We start from the raw sequence: 17,336 nt of genomic DNA on the forward strand, positions 1-17,336 counted from the left end.
CCCCCAAAGGGTACAGGGTAATTCTCCTTACGAGGAGTGGTGTTATTTGCATGATATTGAAAGATTGTATTGTTTTCACTAAGGTTACTGTAGGGGGAACATGAGATTGATTTTTCTGTTTGATCCCAGGTTGAGAAAAAATTCATATCTCCATACCCGGCCTGCCACTTTTTAGTTTTGTTTGAATAATCCCATACACCATTGGCCACAATATGCTGAAGGCAACAGCTTTTCCCCAGATCCAGCCCTGTCCCATTACACACCCAACACCAATGACCTTTTCCCTCCACCACACATATCCATTTAGATGCATTTATTTCCACCGCTTCCCAAGTGTCATTGCTGTTCCATATTTTGTTAAACGGATGAGGCCCTCCAGTGAGGTCTGGGGACTTGAGTGGGATAGCCAGGACAGGAACACCAGTTTGAGAATGGGCTGGGATGTGGCTGCAGACCCAGCGATTAGAAATATTAAGGGTCTGAGCTATCCACACCTGCTGCTGGATAAAAGAATTGTCATCGTGGTCTCCCCAGGCCGTAAGATACCAGCAGCTGAGGAACAGGCAGAGGCACATGTTGGAGGCAAGGTTCTTCTGGTTCTGAGAACCTCAACTGAGGGAACCGCAGTCACGGTTTTATGCCCACCAGGCAGTAGGCGCTAGGCTAGCTACTGCTTTTTTTTGTTTGTCATCTACTTCTGGCAACCCTTACGAGAGCGTAGATTGTAAGGTATTGCAGACTGTTCCTCTACGTCGTCTTCTGGAGTCAAAATTGACTCTGCGTTGTCCTGTGGTGATGATTGGTTCTCTGGGGATGGTGCCTCCTTATGCTGTGAAGCATGTATCCACGCTGCGATGCCAGATAGTTTAACAGCTGTCTGTGTAGTAAGCAGTACCTGATGAGGACGCTTCCACCGGGGCTCCAAGGCGTGCTTTAGATGATGGCACCGTACGTAGCCCAAATCACCTGGCTCGAGGTTGTGGCAAGCGTCGGAGGTGGGTTCCGTGGGCCAGGCGGCTCGAACCTGTGAATGGAAGTGACTTACAGCTTGCATTAGTCCCTTGCAATACTGAAGGAGCGCACTGTGAGTCAAGTTCAAATCTGGAACGGGAGTAATGGTAGTCATAGCTCGCATTGGGCATCCCATAACAATTTCAAAGGGACTTAATTTATGCCTTTGGGATAGAGTGGATCTCATGTCCATAGGGGCTAATGGTAAGGCTACTGGCCATCTTAATCCTGTAGAGTTACAAATTTTAGTAAGCTTATTCTTAAGTCACCATTTCGTCTTTCAACTGCACCTGCACTCTGTGGCTGGTAGGGACAGTGCAACAGGTGTTTGATATGCAATATACAGTCCAGGTGTTGAACAAGTTTTCCAGTAAAAATGTGTACCCCGATCACTGAACAGAGTAGCAGGAATTCCCTTGGCAGGCATAATATGATTTAACAAACATTTGGCAACAGACAGTGAGTCAGCCTTGCGACAAGGAAAGGCTTCAATCCAACCAGAGAATAAACATACCATAACCAATATAAATTCATATTATTGACACTTAAGCATTTGTACAAAATCAAGTTGCCAATGCAGGAAAGGTGCTTGAGGCAGGCCCTGGAACCCTGGGCCACTTTTACAGGTTTACCAATATTATGGCTTTGGCAAATGGTACAGGCTGCACAGTGGCGGGCTGCAAAAGAGCTAAAATGGGGGGCCCACCATCCTGTCTTAGTTACAGCAGAGACCATCCCCTCCTTTCCGACATGCGAAACACTGTGTAGCAGGGCGGCCAGAGACGGGTAGAGTGAAAAGGGGGCTACAAAGGGGCCAGTAGGCGAGCGCCAAAGAGAATCAGGATGTAGAGAGCAACCTTGGGCAACCCAGGATTCTTTCTCGGTTTCTGGGGCAGGGTGATGTCAGTGAGGGACGGCGGCGGTATAGAAACAGAAAGGGAACCTAGAAATGCATCTGGGGAAGGTTCTATGGCAGCAGCATGTTTAGCAAATGCGTTACCCTTAGCAACATCAGTATCTGCCATTGAGTGACCAGGGCACTTAACAATAGCTAGGGCAGATGGAAGTAAAACTGCATACAGGAGGGCAGCAATGTAGGGCCCATTTTTAATAGGGGTACTGGCAGAGGTGAGGAAACCCTGAGTTTGCCAGGGGGTACCAAAGTCATGTACAACCCCAAAAGCGTAGCGGGAGTCAGTGTAAATGGTGGCGGAGCATCCCTCCGCCAAAAAGCAGGCACGGGTAAGGGCAACTAATTCGCGACTTGTGCTGAGGTTACAGAAGGTAAAGGCGCAGCTTCCAGGGTTTCAGAGAGTGAAACTACAGCATATCCTGCAAGGAGATGACTTTGGTCGTCTCGAAAACAGGAACCATCAGTAAATAAAACAAGGTCAGAGTTAGGGAGAGGGACATCAGAAAGGTTAGAACATGGGACAGTGACAGCAGAGACAGTTGCAAGGCAGTCATGGGGATCACCGTCATTAGACAAAGGAAGGAGAGTGGCAGGGTTCAACTGAGAACAACGCTTTATGGTGATATATGAAGCTGATAGTAGTAAAAGTTCGTACCTGGTAAGGCGGGCAGAGGAGAGCTGGCCTGTGTTATGTTGTCGCAGGAGAGTTTCTACAGAGTGAGGGACCAGGAGGGTAAGAGGAGAGCGGAGAACAAGGGAATCAGATATTTCGACTAGACGCGCTGCAGCAGCCACAGCACGCAGGCAGTGGGGTAAGCCTTGGGCAACAGGGTCTAAAGTGGCAGAGAAATAAGCCACTGGGCGGTTCTTTTCTCCATGCATCTGAGTGAGAACTCCCAAGTGCACACCCAGATTGTTCATGGCAGAAAAGGGTAAAAGGCTTAGAATAGTCAGGCAGCCCTAAGGCAGGGGCAGAAGCCAAACCCTGTTTGAGGGAAACAGGCAGAATTGGCCTCAGGGGGCCACGGCATGGGGTCAGGCACAGAGAATCGAGTGAGTTCCTGGAGAGGTTTTGCAAGGGAGGCATAATGGGGAATCCATTGTCTGCAAAATCCAGCCATGCCTAAAAACTTTCGGACCTGGCGTGGGGAGCGGGGTCGGGGAAAGCTAAGGATAGCTTGGACGTGGGTGGGAGAAAGTGCACGGGAATCCTGGGAGAGGAGAAAGCCAAGGTATGTGACAGAAGCTTGACAGAGTTGTAGTTTAGAGCGAGAAGCTTTGTGACCCTTATTTGCTAGGGCAGTAAGGAGCACTAAAGAGTCAGTTTCAGAGGCAGACAATGAAGGGGAACAGAGGAGTAGATCATCTACATATTGGACTAGTGTGGACCTAGACGGGAAAACAAGGTCAGCAAGGTCTCGGGCTAATGCTTGGGAAAAATATGACGGGCTTTCAGTATACCCCTGGGGCAGTGTGGTCCATGTGTACTGTTGCCCCTTGTAAGAAAAGGCAAACAGGAACTGGGAATCAGGGTGAACCGGGACAGAAAAGAAAGCAGAGCACAAATCAACAACAGTAAAATGAGTTGCATCTGGTGGGATAGAAGCCAGAATCGTCGCTGGGTTAGGGACAACAGGAAAGGCAGGTATGACAATGCGGTTAATGGCCTGAAGGTCCTGAACAAACCGCCACGATTTACCATCAGCTTTTTGAACTGGGAGGATAGGAGTGTTACAGGGGCTGGAGCAGGGGATGATAATGCCTTGTTCCCGCAGGGCGGTCATGACTGGGGCAATTCCAGCCTTTGCTTCGGGGTTTAAAGGGTATTGAGACAGGCGAGGCAGAGGTTTGGAGGAATCAACAATAATGCAGACGGGGTCAGTATGTAAACAGCCCACTTCAGACGGGTGGGTCGGCCACAGAGAGGATGGGACCTGTGAAATTAGGTGTTCAAGGGACGGGACCAAGGGGCAGCAGGGGACCGGAGTGGAAAGGGGAGTTTCAGACAGCAGGGAGGCTACAGAATCACTCAGAGAGGACTGGGGGATTTGTAAGTAGACACCATCCGGGGAACAGTAGATGGTGCAGCCAAGTTTACATAACAGGTCCCGACCCAAAAGGTTCACCGGAGTGGAATCCGAGAGGAGGAATGCATGGTCCGCGGAAAGGGGACCAACCTGGACTGGTAGAGGTTTTGAAAGGGGATAAGGGGTTGGGACTCCCGTAATGCCCACAGCAGATATGGTTTTTTCGGAGCGGGAAACCTCAGGCAGGTCGGCAGTACGAACTGCAGAGAGCGAAGCTCCCGTATCAACAAGGAAAGGGAGAGAAAGATCATTAATGGTCAAAACACATTCACCCGTGGGAGTGAGAGGTAGTAAAGGAGCTAAAATTTCCTGAGATTCCCTGGTGTTCTGTCGTTGCTGTGGGACAAAGTAAGTCTGGGGACTGTCGGGCTGTGCCGACGGGGCCTAGCTGGTTGTTTACAGAGCTATTAGGCCGGCGCGGACACCCGTTTTTTCAATGTCCGGGTTGTTTACAGTAATTACAAACACCCCCAAAACCTGAAAATCCAGTTCCACGGCCCCTCCCATGACCACGTCCCCCTCCCCAGTACTGTTTACCTTGCCCTGAATAATGCTGTATTTGCAGGGCCATTAACTTTTGGGAAGATTGTTCCTCGTTTCCCTTTAGAGTGCGATGGCAGTGTTCTGCCACTGATTGCAATTTATCCATGGTTTCAGTTTCCCACCGAACACTTACTCGCTTTAGCGTTCTGCCAATAGCAGGTAGGAGGCCATTAACAAACGCGTGAGCCAGGGTGCCCTTTCCCATTGGTATTGCTGTATACCAGAATGTTGCAGAAAAACATCAGTCAGTCGGGTGCGATGGTCACCTGGACTTTCTCCCTGTCGCTGTTTACAGCAATGTATGGCTGTCCAGTTTGTTTTTGGAGTCCATGCTCGAGGGATGGCCTCATGTAGGTTTTTAGCTCGGTCTTTACACTTTTTCTGGTGTTCAGCGTCAGGACCAGCGTCTGGTAAAGCTGAATGGCGCTCACTGATGGGCCAGTTGGCTGCTGTGAGCCATTTTTCATGCTCGCTAGGGTTACAAGTAGCTTGCACAGCTGCAGGAGGTCTGCCTCAGAGGGTTCATAGGTGTCGCACACGAACAAAAATTCCTCTACAAATGTGGTAGGATTTTCCAGGGGCTTTGGAAAGCCTTTTACAATTGAAAGGAGCTCTGTATGAGTCCAGGGTTTATAGCTCCAAGTGGGACCCTCTTGTTGGCCCCCAGTATGCAGGATTTGGAGGGGAGCCTGGATAGGTTTAGAGCCAGAGCGTAAGCGTTGGGCCCAATCAGTGTCCAGGCTATCTTCGTATGTATGGGGAAAAACAGAGGAGTCAGGCAGACTGGAGGGTTTTGGGGGAATGGGGGTTTTTTCTTTACAGGTCTGAGTGGTACCGGAGGAATGGGCCTGGGCGGTATTGGACGATCCGGACTGGTCTGAACTGGAGACCCCTGGGAGTTGTTGTGACCGCCTATTGATCCGATGCAAGGATGCCAGGCCAATTAATGCATCTTCCTCATCGTCATCCCCAGAATTTAACAAGGGGTTTTCTTCGTCCTTTCCGACAATGAGATGGGAGTATGAAGGGGAATGGGATCAATCTTGATCTTCTCGGAGAACGGGATAAAGGGGAGCGCTCGGTCTGGCAGTGGGAGAGAAGGCTTCTAATAAAGCTTTTAACTTATCATTTGAATCCTTGAGAGAGGCAAGTTTTGATTCTGTCCACCTATGATTTGCCTCTTCCCACCACTGCATGAAACAATCAACCTCTCCTTTTGCCAATTTAGTTTTAGGTTGGCCGAGTTTGTCTTTTAAGACGTCTACTCGCTTTTTGTCCCAAGATCCTAACAGTGGCCACTGAATTTTGGGATTCTCCATTTTTCCAGAAATTTACAGGAGTCCGGACCCTTCCTAAAATACATAAAATGAGCCAGTGTTCCTTTAGAAAACTGTCCCGACTTAGGCGTCTGGTTACGCATACAGGAGGACTTTACACACCAATCACACAAGAAAGAAAGGCGTGTTCGGCAGAGTGATGCCCAGTGCAACACACACAAGGAGCCCACAGGCTACTGCCTCAATTGCCTTGCTTTCACACCAAGGATTTTACTCAAGGCGCAGTATGGCTCCGATTGTGCAGATTTCTCTCACTCAGACTGTGGGGACAGGAACTCTTTGGTTAGCTGATCCCCCGGATGGAGACGGCGCCCAGACTCAAACACACCACAGGGAGGATGGATAGACACAGAGACAAGGCAGTCCTCAGTCCGGACAAAACACAGAAATAATTACCTGACCAGATTCCTGATGTCAGATCCTGGGATCCCTACCAGAACAGAGTGGGAACCAACAGGTTTGATGGTGAAGACTTCACTGTGGTCATGCACCCTTCCGTTCTGGTGGAGGACCGCTTGGGCCAGGTGCCGGCTTGCCACGGCCCTCCTAAGGACGGTCAGGAGTCACATGGCCCCAGTGAAGACGGTTGCCATCTCGGTGGGACCTCCAAATTGTCAAAGTCAGATTCAAGACTCACTGAATTTGTCAGACCAGTCTGTTTATTAGCAAAGCACTTTGTCAATGCATCCAGATATATGTGAGCCTCCTGCAAAAGCTCAAGCTAACTTATTTATACACACAAGCCAAAGCCAATTTAACATAGGAGACAAAAGGAAGCAGAAACTGACAAATATACATACATATCTTATTTGCATACTAATGTTTACCAATCTCCTAGCTCAGTAGGAGCTCTAAGTTAATTAGGACCCATTGTCTCTCACTCCTTAATGTTTCTCTTTTTGACAACTATATTTCAACAAACTCTTCAAGCAGCATTTCTTTAATGAATTATAATTTCAATATAATTCATTCTACTTTCACAGTGGTTATAAACTTTGTTAGTACGATAACTCATAATTGTTATATATTTTTTATTTTTATGGGTTATTAAATTGTCTAATGGAATTACTTTTATTCTTACATATCTGCAGTCAACTTTCTAAAAAGGACCACATCAGCTTGAAAATCACAATTCAGTCTGAAAATGTTACCTATAAGTGTTACAAGATACACTTTTGACTAGAGAAGGAAAATTTCCTCAGCTTTTCACTTTCTTTTGTTATTTTTAATAGTACTCAGTATTCCTGTTTCTTGTATAGTTCACTTAATTTATTCTCGTCTGTGTGGATCTTTTTATGCATTAACAAAGGGTGGAACTTTTTTTTTAATTTAAAAAAAAGGAAAATGTCAATATCCTTGTAATAATTGGCAAGAGGATTTTGGGTAGCTGTGATACCTGAAGCTTCTAAATCATAATGTGAAATTGACTAGCTTTCAATTTGACAGTCTTTTAATGTAGCCTTTTAGCCAATAGTGGAAAAGATCTTCATTCACTAATTTAAAAGGAAGCAGCATGTAGACTTACAAAATTCACCAGCATGAAGATTTGTTGGCCTGTATAGGAAGGGAGGGGTGGGAGAAGGTGAAAATGTTGTTACTGGTAATTTATAACTCAGAAGATGTGATTTTAATGAGGAAATCTGTGACTATTTCGCAGATGAATGAGCCAAGAAATCTCACTGAGCTCAAGGACACTCTATTCAAGAGTCCTCCCAGGAGCTCAGTTTAGACTCTGAGATGGAAGTTGCATCCACTGAAAGTCAGTGAGGCTCTCAGAGGAATTACTGTGTCATTTGATTCTTGCGAAGTGTTTGATAAGTCTCTTGTTCTTCTCTGGCCAAATCCATAATACCATGTGGTGGTCTTCCCATGATTTGAGACAAGTAGGAATATAGATCATAGATTGCTGAAAAGGCCTCTAACATTATCATCAAGCCGTCATGACCTCTGAATGACTTATTTTTGGGCAAATAATTTGCACATGTTGAGGATATATGAATTGTTGATACAGATTCCTGCACACCATGAGGCCTTCAGTGCCGTCAGTGTTAAGTCTTGCCTGAGTGGTACTGACATACTTACATGCTTCAGTAACATAAAAACATTCAAGTCAATCTGGCCTACTTCACAAAACTTTTTCAGTTTTTGCAAAGTTTTGTGAAGAAATTTGAAAGGAGAGGGATGAAGGAAGAGTCCCAGTTGAAGGATCAAATAAAGGACAGGAAATATCTGAGGTTCTTTACCTCTTCATCTCTGATGCTCCAGTTGGCCATGGGTTGAATTTTTCTGAAACTGAACAAGTGTCATATGCATCAGAAATTAGCTGGGTTTGCACAATGTAATAATACAAAACTACTCAAGATAGTTAAGTCCCAGGCAGACAGTGTAGAGTTACAAAAGGATCTCTCAAAACTGGGTGACTGAGCAACAAAATGGCAGATGAAATTCAATGTTGATAAATGCAAAGTAATGCACATTGGAAAGCATAATCCCAACAATACATATAAAATGATGGGGTCTAAATTAGCTATTACCACTCAAGAAAGAGATCTTGGAGTCGTTGTGGAAAGTTCTCTGAAAACATCCACTCAGTGTTCAATGGCAGTCAAAAAAGTGTACAGAATGTTGGTAATCATTAAGAAAGGGATAGATAATAAGACAAAATATCATATTGCCTTTATATAAATCCATGATATGCTCACATAGAATCATAGAATATCAAGGTTGGAAGGGACCCCAGAAGGTCATCTAGTCCAACCCCCTGCTCAAAGCGGGACCAATTCCCAGTTAAATCATCCCAGCCAGGGCTTTGTCAAGCCTGACCTTAAAAACCTCTAAGGAAGGAGATTGTACCACCTCCCTAGGTAACGCATTCCAGTGTTTCACCACCCTCTTAGTGAAAAAGTTTTTCCTAATATCCAAGGAATAAAGAAGTATAACATCTTGAATACTGCTTGCAGATTTGGCGCCCCATCTCAAAAAAGATATATTGGAATTGGAAAAGGTTCAGAAAAGGGCAATAAAAATGATTAGGGGTATGGAACAGCTGCCATATGAAGAGAGCTTAATAAGACTGGGACTTTTCATGTTGGAAAAGAGGCGACTGTCGGGGGGATGTGCTAGAGGTCTATAAAATCATGACTGGTGTGGAGAAAGTAAATAAGGAACTGTTATTTTTATTTACTCCTCATAATACAAGAACTAGAGGCCACCAAGTGAAATTAATAGGCAGCAAGTTTAAAACAAACAAAAGGAAGTATTTTTTTCACACAACACACAGAGAACCTGTGGAACTCCTTGCCAGAGGATGTTATGAAGGCCAAGACTATAACATGTTTCAAAAAAGAACTAGATAAATTCATAGGTTCATCAATGGTTATTAGTCAGGATGGGCAGGGATGGTGTCCCTAGACTCTGTTTGCTGGAATCTGGGAATGGGCAACAGGGGATGGATCGTTGATTATTACCTGTTCTGTTCATTCCCTCTGGGGCACCTAGCATTGGCCACTGTTAGAAGACAGGATACTGGGCTAGATGGACCTTTGGTCTGACCTACTATAGCCATTCTTATATTCTTAATGCTTGTGATGCATATAGCTAAGTAATTAAGGCTAATTTTACCTTTAAAAATCAGCTGGTTCCAGTGGGTGCAAATGCAGTTTTCTTCTCCCAGTGTTTAACACTGTTGTCCAGTTGGTGTAGATAGAGCAACCCACATTCAGCAACTGTTGTAAGAAAGCGTGGTTGGCCAGTGATTGGAACTGTGGTTGGACCATACTTTCTTAAATGAATGCTGAACTTGGTTGAGCCTGTCTGTGACTGGGAGATGCATTTTCATCTTTGTTCATAGGAAGAGCCATGTTTGACACCTGAAGTTAAAATGTCTGTTTCCTTTTTTATATTTATAATTTTTTAATTGAATTTTCCAAATACAACGCATACACCAAAATATCAGATTCATCGTAATACACAAAGCAAATAAACAAGGTTAGGTTAAAGGGAGAAGAGAGGAAGCGACATATGTATCTTTACTGTCTACGTTAATCATAGACCTCTAGAAAGTCAGCCCAGATTGCTTTGAATTTTTCATGCATTCGTCTTGTGTGGAATGCCAGTTTTTAGCTGTGAGGTCAGCTGTGTCATGAGTCAGGCATCAATGTTTGGTGGGGATCGATTTTTCCATTTTTGAAGGACTAACTTTTTAGTTCCCAAAGCTGCATATTGGAACCATGCTGCCTTGTTAACAGGGCTTTGGAGCTGTGCTCCGGCTCTGCTCCAGCTCCAGGCAAAAACCTGCAGCTCCACTGCCCTGGAGCTGCTCTGCGTGCTCTGCTCCAAAGCCCTGCTTGTGAAGAGGTAAAAATATCAGTTTCTTAATGCTGACAGGGCTTAACATGTTTGTGTCCTGGCTGGTAAAACCCATTGCCTATGATCATGACTTATGATTTTTAAGAAACCTTCAGGAGACACAGTCATTTCTGTGTGTTTGCACTTGAGGAAAGAAGTGAACTTTGCATTGCTGTAGTAAGTTTTTAAGTTTTAGATTGAATTGATGGTTCATTTTTTGGGTAGCTACTCATTATAGTGCTGTTGTGGCTAATGAGCAGCCACTTCTATTCTATGCCCATTCAGCGTAAATGATTTTTCATAAATGTTTAATACATTTCATTATGGCTTTTTCATGAGTTACATGGCCATAGATAAAAAAAATCTGTTTTATTTCTTCACCTTTTTTTAGAGTTATTTTCTCTTGGATAACTAAAATATCAATTTATTCATTTGAAATCTATGTACTTATGTTATACGGAGTACTATGAGTTAGCATATGACTTGCTAAGGTTTGAGAAACAATTGGTTGAAAAATAGATTATACAGTTTTGAAATATATGTGCAACCATGCATATATCTGAATATCCATACACTGAAACAAACTTTACAAATGAACTAATGAGGGCATTTATTGTATAGTGAGACTAATTGTGACTACTCAGTTAAAAAGAATATTGCATCTACTAGATGCACATATCTAAAATGTTGAATATATGAATCTCTCATATCGTTCGCTAGATATTTGTCTAGTGCGTCGCACAATGGGGCCCTGGCCTGATGCCTATGGATGCCTTGATGCGTATGGGTGCTGCCACAGTATGAATTTTCAATAACCTGCTGAATTTGGAACACAGTTTTAAATTGCAGGGAAATTCAGTTAAACAGTGTAAAGTTTTAATTGCAAATGTAAATGCTAAACGTCAAAGTTGTGGTTGGCTTGGAAACAATAATTTGGCTACATTTTCTACCTATATTAAATGTAACAGCCTACGTACTGCAGGTGTGCAAAGGGAAGGGATGAACAACAATTGCTGTAGAAACAATAACTGAATGTAGTGACTATGGGCCAGATTTACAAAGGTGCCTACCTCAGGTACTTTTGCAAACCCCACTAGGCACCTGTCTGCATCTTTAGGTGCCTAACTACTGTTAAAATTCTGGCCCCATGCCTTTAAATGCGAATGCATAGTTTGTGTTGAAAACATTTTCTAATTATTGTGTTTATTTCCTATCAAAGTGTATTGATTGAGCTAGTCTCTCTCGCAAAAATCTGCTTGTGCAGAGCAAATAGTTCTATTTTGAAGGGTGAGTAAAATACTATTAGTGTTTGAATTACTCTTGTTCCCCTTAATAAAGGGTGAATGAATAGATTTTAGGTCCTGGAGTAGTACATTTTTATGACAAGTCTGCAAGACTGGAGATATTTTTAAAAATATTAAGTCTGAGCATTTTTGAAAGAAGAGTGGCAGCAATACTTTTCTACAAAGTGTTGCTGTTCTGATATAATGGACTGTATGTTTAATTTTTCAGGTTTGAAATATAATACTGTGAAATCTATAATTAAGATTGCAAAAAAGTTTCCATTAATAACCTCTTGTTTTTACTTGATGTCTCAAACTTTTTAAAAACTTCAAACTTAGTTTGCTAGTAGTCCTTAAGGAGCAATGCATGGTTAGCAAGTTTTTTTAATGAATAATCAAAGTTAATAGTTTAAATGTTTTCTTATTGAATAAAAATTCTGAAAATATTATACAGTACAGAAAGCTGCTGGACACTTAGACCTTCTCCCCCCTATATTTCAGATGTGTGAGAAGAGACCTAACACACTAGATGTAGAAACTGTGTTATCACCACCTTATGCACGACTGGAATTCACTCAGAAATTATGTTAATTAGGGCTGTGTAAGAAGCTACATAGAACAGAATTTTCAGAAGCTGGATATAAAGAATGTTATCTCATACTAAGACAGTATTTCATAGCAGAGCCCTGTAGAAGAGAACTGTTCAGGTTGAGTCTACAAATATGCAGAGATAATTTCCAGCCTCTTCAAGTTAGATTTGCTTGATCAGAAAACAATGTTAATTATTCATTTTGGCAAACAAACCAACACCCAATTTAAACATCCATTTATTTGCAATGCCGAAATTAAGGTACATTTAAAAAAAAAAAAGGATCAAATAAGAAATGACACCACCTTAGGCAACAGATCTGTTTCCTGTGGGAAAAGGATATCTGGATCTGACATGTTTACAGTTACATATTAAGGATTTATTTAATCACTGTTGGCAAAATCCATTCATGCCCAAAATGAAGGATTAGTATCAATCCACAGAGAAGAAGATAGCATTTATAACTTAATCTGACAGAGTTCCAAGATATCTAGGAGGCTTTCCTGGAAACTGATGAAGAAAACCCAGACCTCAGGAGAATGAGGGAGAAGCATGGGATTCTGCTGCCCTCACAATTTAAATTTTCCTGCTCTGTGGAGCTTTGTGCACTGCAAAGGATTTAAAATTTAAATGATAAGGTCAGCAAATGTCAGCCAACCCTTTCTCTGCTGGCAATTGTTAACAAACTAGCTGACAGCTAAGAAACTCAGCTCTAACAGGCTCTGCAGTTCTTCTCAATGCTGCCCACAATACACTGAACTCTCTTCTCCTTCCAGCAGGCAAGACTCCATATCTATGCTGACTCTTCAGCCTCTCCTATCTAATACATATATTGCCCTCATCACCGTAATATCTAAGTAGCTCAGAATTATTAATGGATTTTATCCTCCCAGCACTCCTGTGAGATAGAGAAGTACTCTCTCCATTTTACTCTGTGGTCTCCTGCTGCCCTTCAGACAACGTAGTTCCTGCAATAGCTGTGTGTCGGGAGCTGCCCTTACCTGCAGCCGCCTCCAGATCCCCCTGAAAGGGGTTTTCCTCCTTCTCTTCTGGCAGTATCGATTTTAGCGATGCTTTCCCCTACAGAATTTGGGAGATGGAGAGGGAGAATAAAGTGGAATCCAGCTGGCTCACTTGCCCAGTCTCCTGTAATCCAGAGGGTCCCCTATTGACTCTGAGTGGGTGCTGTGAGTAGTATGGGGCCCTAGTTAATTTAGTTTTGTTGGTTAAAGGGGAGACTACAATGGGTCATACTGAAAAGTGAACTGTCAGGCGGTGGGGAGGTTACTGGTGGAGTTCCTCAGGGATTGGTCTGGGGACCAATCTTATTTAACATTTTCATTAATGACCTTTGGCACAAAAAGGTGGAGTGTGCTGATAAAATTTGCAGATGACACAAAGTTAGGAGATGTAACCAGTACGAAGGAGGACTTAAATATCATAAAGAAGATTTTAATGACTATGACAAATGGAGTAATAGAAATGGGATGAAATTTAGTAGTGCAAAGTCATGCATTTCGGGACTAACAATACATTTGTTTTGCTATGAGCTGGAGACACATCAATTAGAAGAGACAGAGAAGGAAAAACACCTGGGCGTACTGGTCAATTACAGGATGACTATGAGCCGTCAATGTGATGTGGCCATGGAAAAGGTTAATGCACTCTTAGGATGCATCATGTGAGGTATTTCCAGTAGAGAGAGGGAAGTATCATTACCATTATACAAGGCACTGGTGTACTCATCTAGAATACTATATACAGTCCTGGTCTCCCATGTTGAAGAAAGATGAATTCAAACTGTGACAGGTGGAGACAAGGACTATTAGTATGATCAGAGGAATGTAGAATTTACTTTAAGACAGGAGCCTTAAGGAGCTCGGCTTGCTTAACCTTGGTTAACCAAACAAAGGCTGAGGGGAGATATGATTGCTCCCTATAAATAACTCAGAGGAATACACGACAGGGAAGGAAAGGTATTATTTAAGTTGAGGGCCAATCTTGACACAGAAGCAAATGGATATAAATTGTCCATAAAAAAATTTAGGCTTGAAATTAGGCAAAGTTTTCTAACTATCAGAGAGGAATGAAGTTCTGGAACAGCCTCCCAAGGGGAATAGTGTGGACAAAAAATCTAACCGGGTTCAAGGCTGAGCTTGATAGGTTTATGGAAGGGATGGTATGATGAGGTTGCCTACAATGGTATGTGGTCCATCTGAGACTGTTAGTAGTAAGTATAGTCGCACTTCAGTGTTACGAACACCTCGGGAATGGAGGTGGTTCGTAATTCTTGAAAAAACATTGACAGAATGTGAATACTGTTCTTTCAAAAGTTTACAGCTGAACATTAACTTAATGCAACTTTGAAATTTTACTATGCAGAAGAAAAATGCTGCTTTTAAACACCTTAATTTAAGTGAAACAAGCACAGAAAGAGTTTCCTTACCTTGTAAATCTTTTTTTTTAACTTTCCCTTTATTTTTTTTTGTAGTTTACATTTAACACCGTACTGATTTTACCTTTTTTTTTTTTTTTTTGGTCTCTGCTGCTGCCTGAGTGCATACTTACAGATCCAAATGAGGTGTGTGGTTGACTGGTCAGTTCGTAATGCTGAAGTTCTATTGTATCTCCAGTTGTCTGAGATGGAACACTAGATGGGGGAGGGCTCTGAGTGACTATAGTGAATTCTTTATCAGGTTTTTGGTTGGTGGGTCTTGCTGACACACACAGGGTCTCACTGATTGTCATAATTGGGGTTGGGAAGGAATTTCCACTGGGTCAGACTGGCAGAGACCCTGGGGTTTTTTGACTTCTGCAGCGTGGGGGCTGGGTCACTTGCTGATTTGAACTAGAAACTTGGTGCCTTAGTCCACTTGGATGAGAGGGAAGAGAAGTAAAGAAAAGAAAGAAAGGCAATAGTGGAAATCTGAATAGAAAGTGCTAAGTGAATATATCTTTGTCCTTCACCACTATACTAACTTCATGGAAATTCAGAACAATTATGTGAGCTTTTTCCTACCTGTAAGTCTTTGTTGATAGACTGAATCTAAAAAGCTATATGCATTTCTTGCAAGTAATCTCACCCTTCTTATAAAACATACAAGCAGAAATTAAATTGACCTCTAGGCATATTTATTGTCTATATCTAGTTTGTTTTCTGTTGGCTGACACTTATTGTGTGATTTTTTGCAAGAGAGGACCTACTCATAAGAGATGCTTTGTATAAATGATATGGCTATTCTAAGCACTCTCTTTCTGATCTCTGACGTCATAGTGAATTTTTTTGAGGAAGACTTGCCCGTCAAGGTAAAAAAAATGGTTAGGTTCCTTGAAGTTAAAATTTACAGAAATATTTCACTATTTTATGGGGGGCTGCATAAGGCGTGTGCTTGGACTTCTTAGGGATGTTTTAACCTGTATTCATTTCCATACCTTGGAACACAAAGTATTGTGAAAATTTATCATCAGCTTAAAACAGCTAGCCTTCTCCCACTCAGCAAGGTCAGCAAGGTAGTAAAATTCTTCTTATAGTCATAATGGCCTCTGCATTTCTTGCACAATTTCAGAGGAAATCTTTTATGGTATTCTTCATAAAAGTATCTCAGTAAATTAAGAGGCTTTGATTTATTGTTTACATGAATGTGTCTCCCTGTGCAATAGTCCTCTTTTTCTTTACAGTGTAAAAAAACTAGTTGAATTCAAGTGTGCATCCTTTTTTTATCCCTCCAGATTGCGGCAGTTCTCAGGAAACGAAAGCTTGACTATTATCTGCACAAACTGCTACCTGAGATTTTGCAGTCAACTTCCTTTCTGACTGCGAATGGGAGCTTGTATATTGCTTTCTTTTGCATTTTAAGGTTGGTATACACTATGCTAAATATTTGAGAATGACTTGCTATATAGTATCTTCAGTTTTTCCTTTTTATTTGTAGAATTATTCCTATATGCTTCCTATTGTGACTTCTTTGAAAAGCAGCCACACCTTTATTGGAATAAGAAGATGATCTAATGAAAGGTTTCAGAGTAACAGCCGTGTTAGTCTGTATTCGCAAAAAGAAAAGGAGTACTTGTGGCACCTTAGAGACTAACCAATTTATTTGAGCATGAGCTTTCGTGAGCTACAGCTCACTTCATCGGATGCACCTCCGATGAAGTGAGCTGTAGCTCATGAAAGCTCATGCTCAAATAAATTGGTTAGTCTCTAAGGTGCCACAAGTACTCCTTTTCTTTTGACCTAATGAAAGGTTCTCCCATCTTGTTTTCTGTCTTTACTAATTCAGTGTATATTTTTCCCACTGTTTTTGTCAGTATGCCACTTTGTGAATTAATTTTTTCCATCCTTTTGTACTTCATCAATATCCATACGTGCACTAAGTGTAATAGTTGATTGATATTGACCTTTAATTTCTACTTCCTGAAGGAGACGTAAATATCATTATAATAAATGAATTTTTTTTGGTAACTTTCTCTTTATTACCTTAACTCTGGTCATAAAGGAAGGGGAGCAGAGCTCCAATACAGCTGCTCGTGCTTTCTCATTGGTTGGCTGGGTGAATGTGATTGTTCTGTCTTTCAGTCATTGTTCTTCCTTCTTGAACTGTGACAATGGGCTTTTCATAGAATCCTAGAATATCAGGGTTGGAAGGGACCTCAGGAGGTCATCTAGTCCAACCCCCTGCTCAAAGCAGGACCAATTCCCAACTAAATCATCCCAACCAGGGCTTTGTCAAGCCTGACCTTAGCAACTTCTAAGGAAGGAGATTCCACCACCTCCCTAGGTAACGCATTCCAGTGCTTCACCACCCTCCTAGTGAAAAAGTTTTTCCTCCTATCCAACCTAAATCTCCCCCACTGCAACTTGAGACCATTACTCCTCGTTCTGTCATCTGCTACCACTGAGAACAGTCTAGATCCATCCTCTTTGGAACCCCCTTTCAGGTAGTTGAAAGCAGCTATCAAATCCTCCCCTCATTCTTCTCTTCCACAGACTAAACAATCCCAGTTCCTTCAGCCTCTCCTCATAAGTCATGTGTTCCAGACCCCTAATCATTTTTGTTGCCCTCCGCTGGACGCTTTCCAATTTATCCACATCCTTCTTGTAGTGTGGGGCCCAAAACTGGGCACAGTACTCCAGATGAGGCCTCACCAATGTCGAATAGAGGGAATGATTACGCCCCTCGATCTGCTGGCAGTGCCCCTACTTATACATCCCAAAATGCCATTGGC

At 42.6% G+C, this 17,336-nt stretch overlaps 1 protein-coding gene across 4 annotated transcripts in view; it reads left to right on the forward strand.

The window, feature by feature from the left end:
- Window positions 1–17,336, forward strand: part of TMEM135 (transmembrane protein 135) — a 385,311-nt gene that overhangs the window by 30,000 nt on the left and 337,975 nt on the right. For all 4 annotated transcript variants that reach the window (XM_084617016.1, XM_084617014.1, XM_084617013.1 and 1 more), the window contains one exon: window positions 15,840–15,967. In XM_084617016.1, coding sequence (XP_084473142.1) covers window positions 15,840–15,967 — 128 coding nt within the window. The remainder of the gene's footprint in view (window positions 1–15,839; window positions 15,968–17,336) is intronic.

Source organism: Lepidochelys olivacea, assembly GCF_965140295.1.
Source record: "Lepidochelys olivacea isolate rLepOli2 genome assembly, chromosome: 1".
Taxonomy (NCBI): domain Eukaryota; kingdom Metazoa; phylum Chordata; order Testudines; family Cheloniidae; genus Lepidochelys; species Lepidochelys olivacea.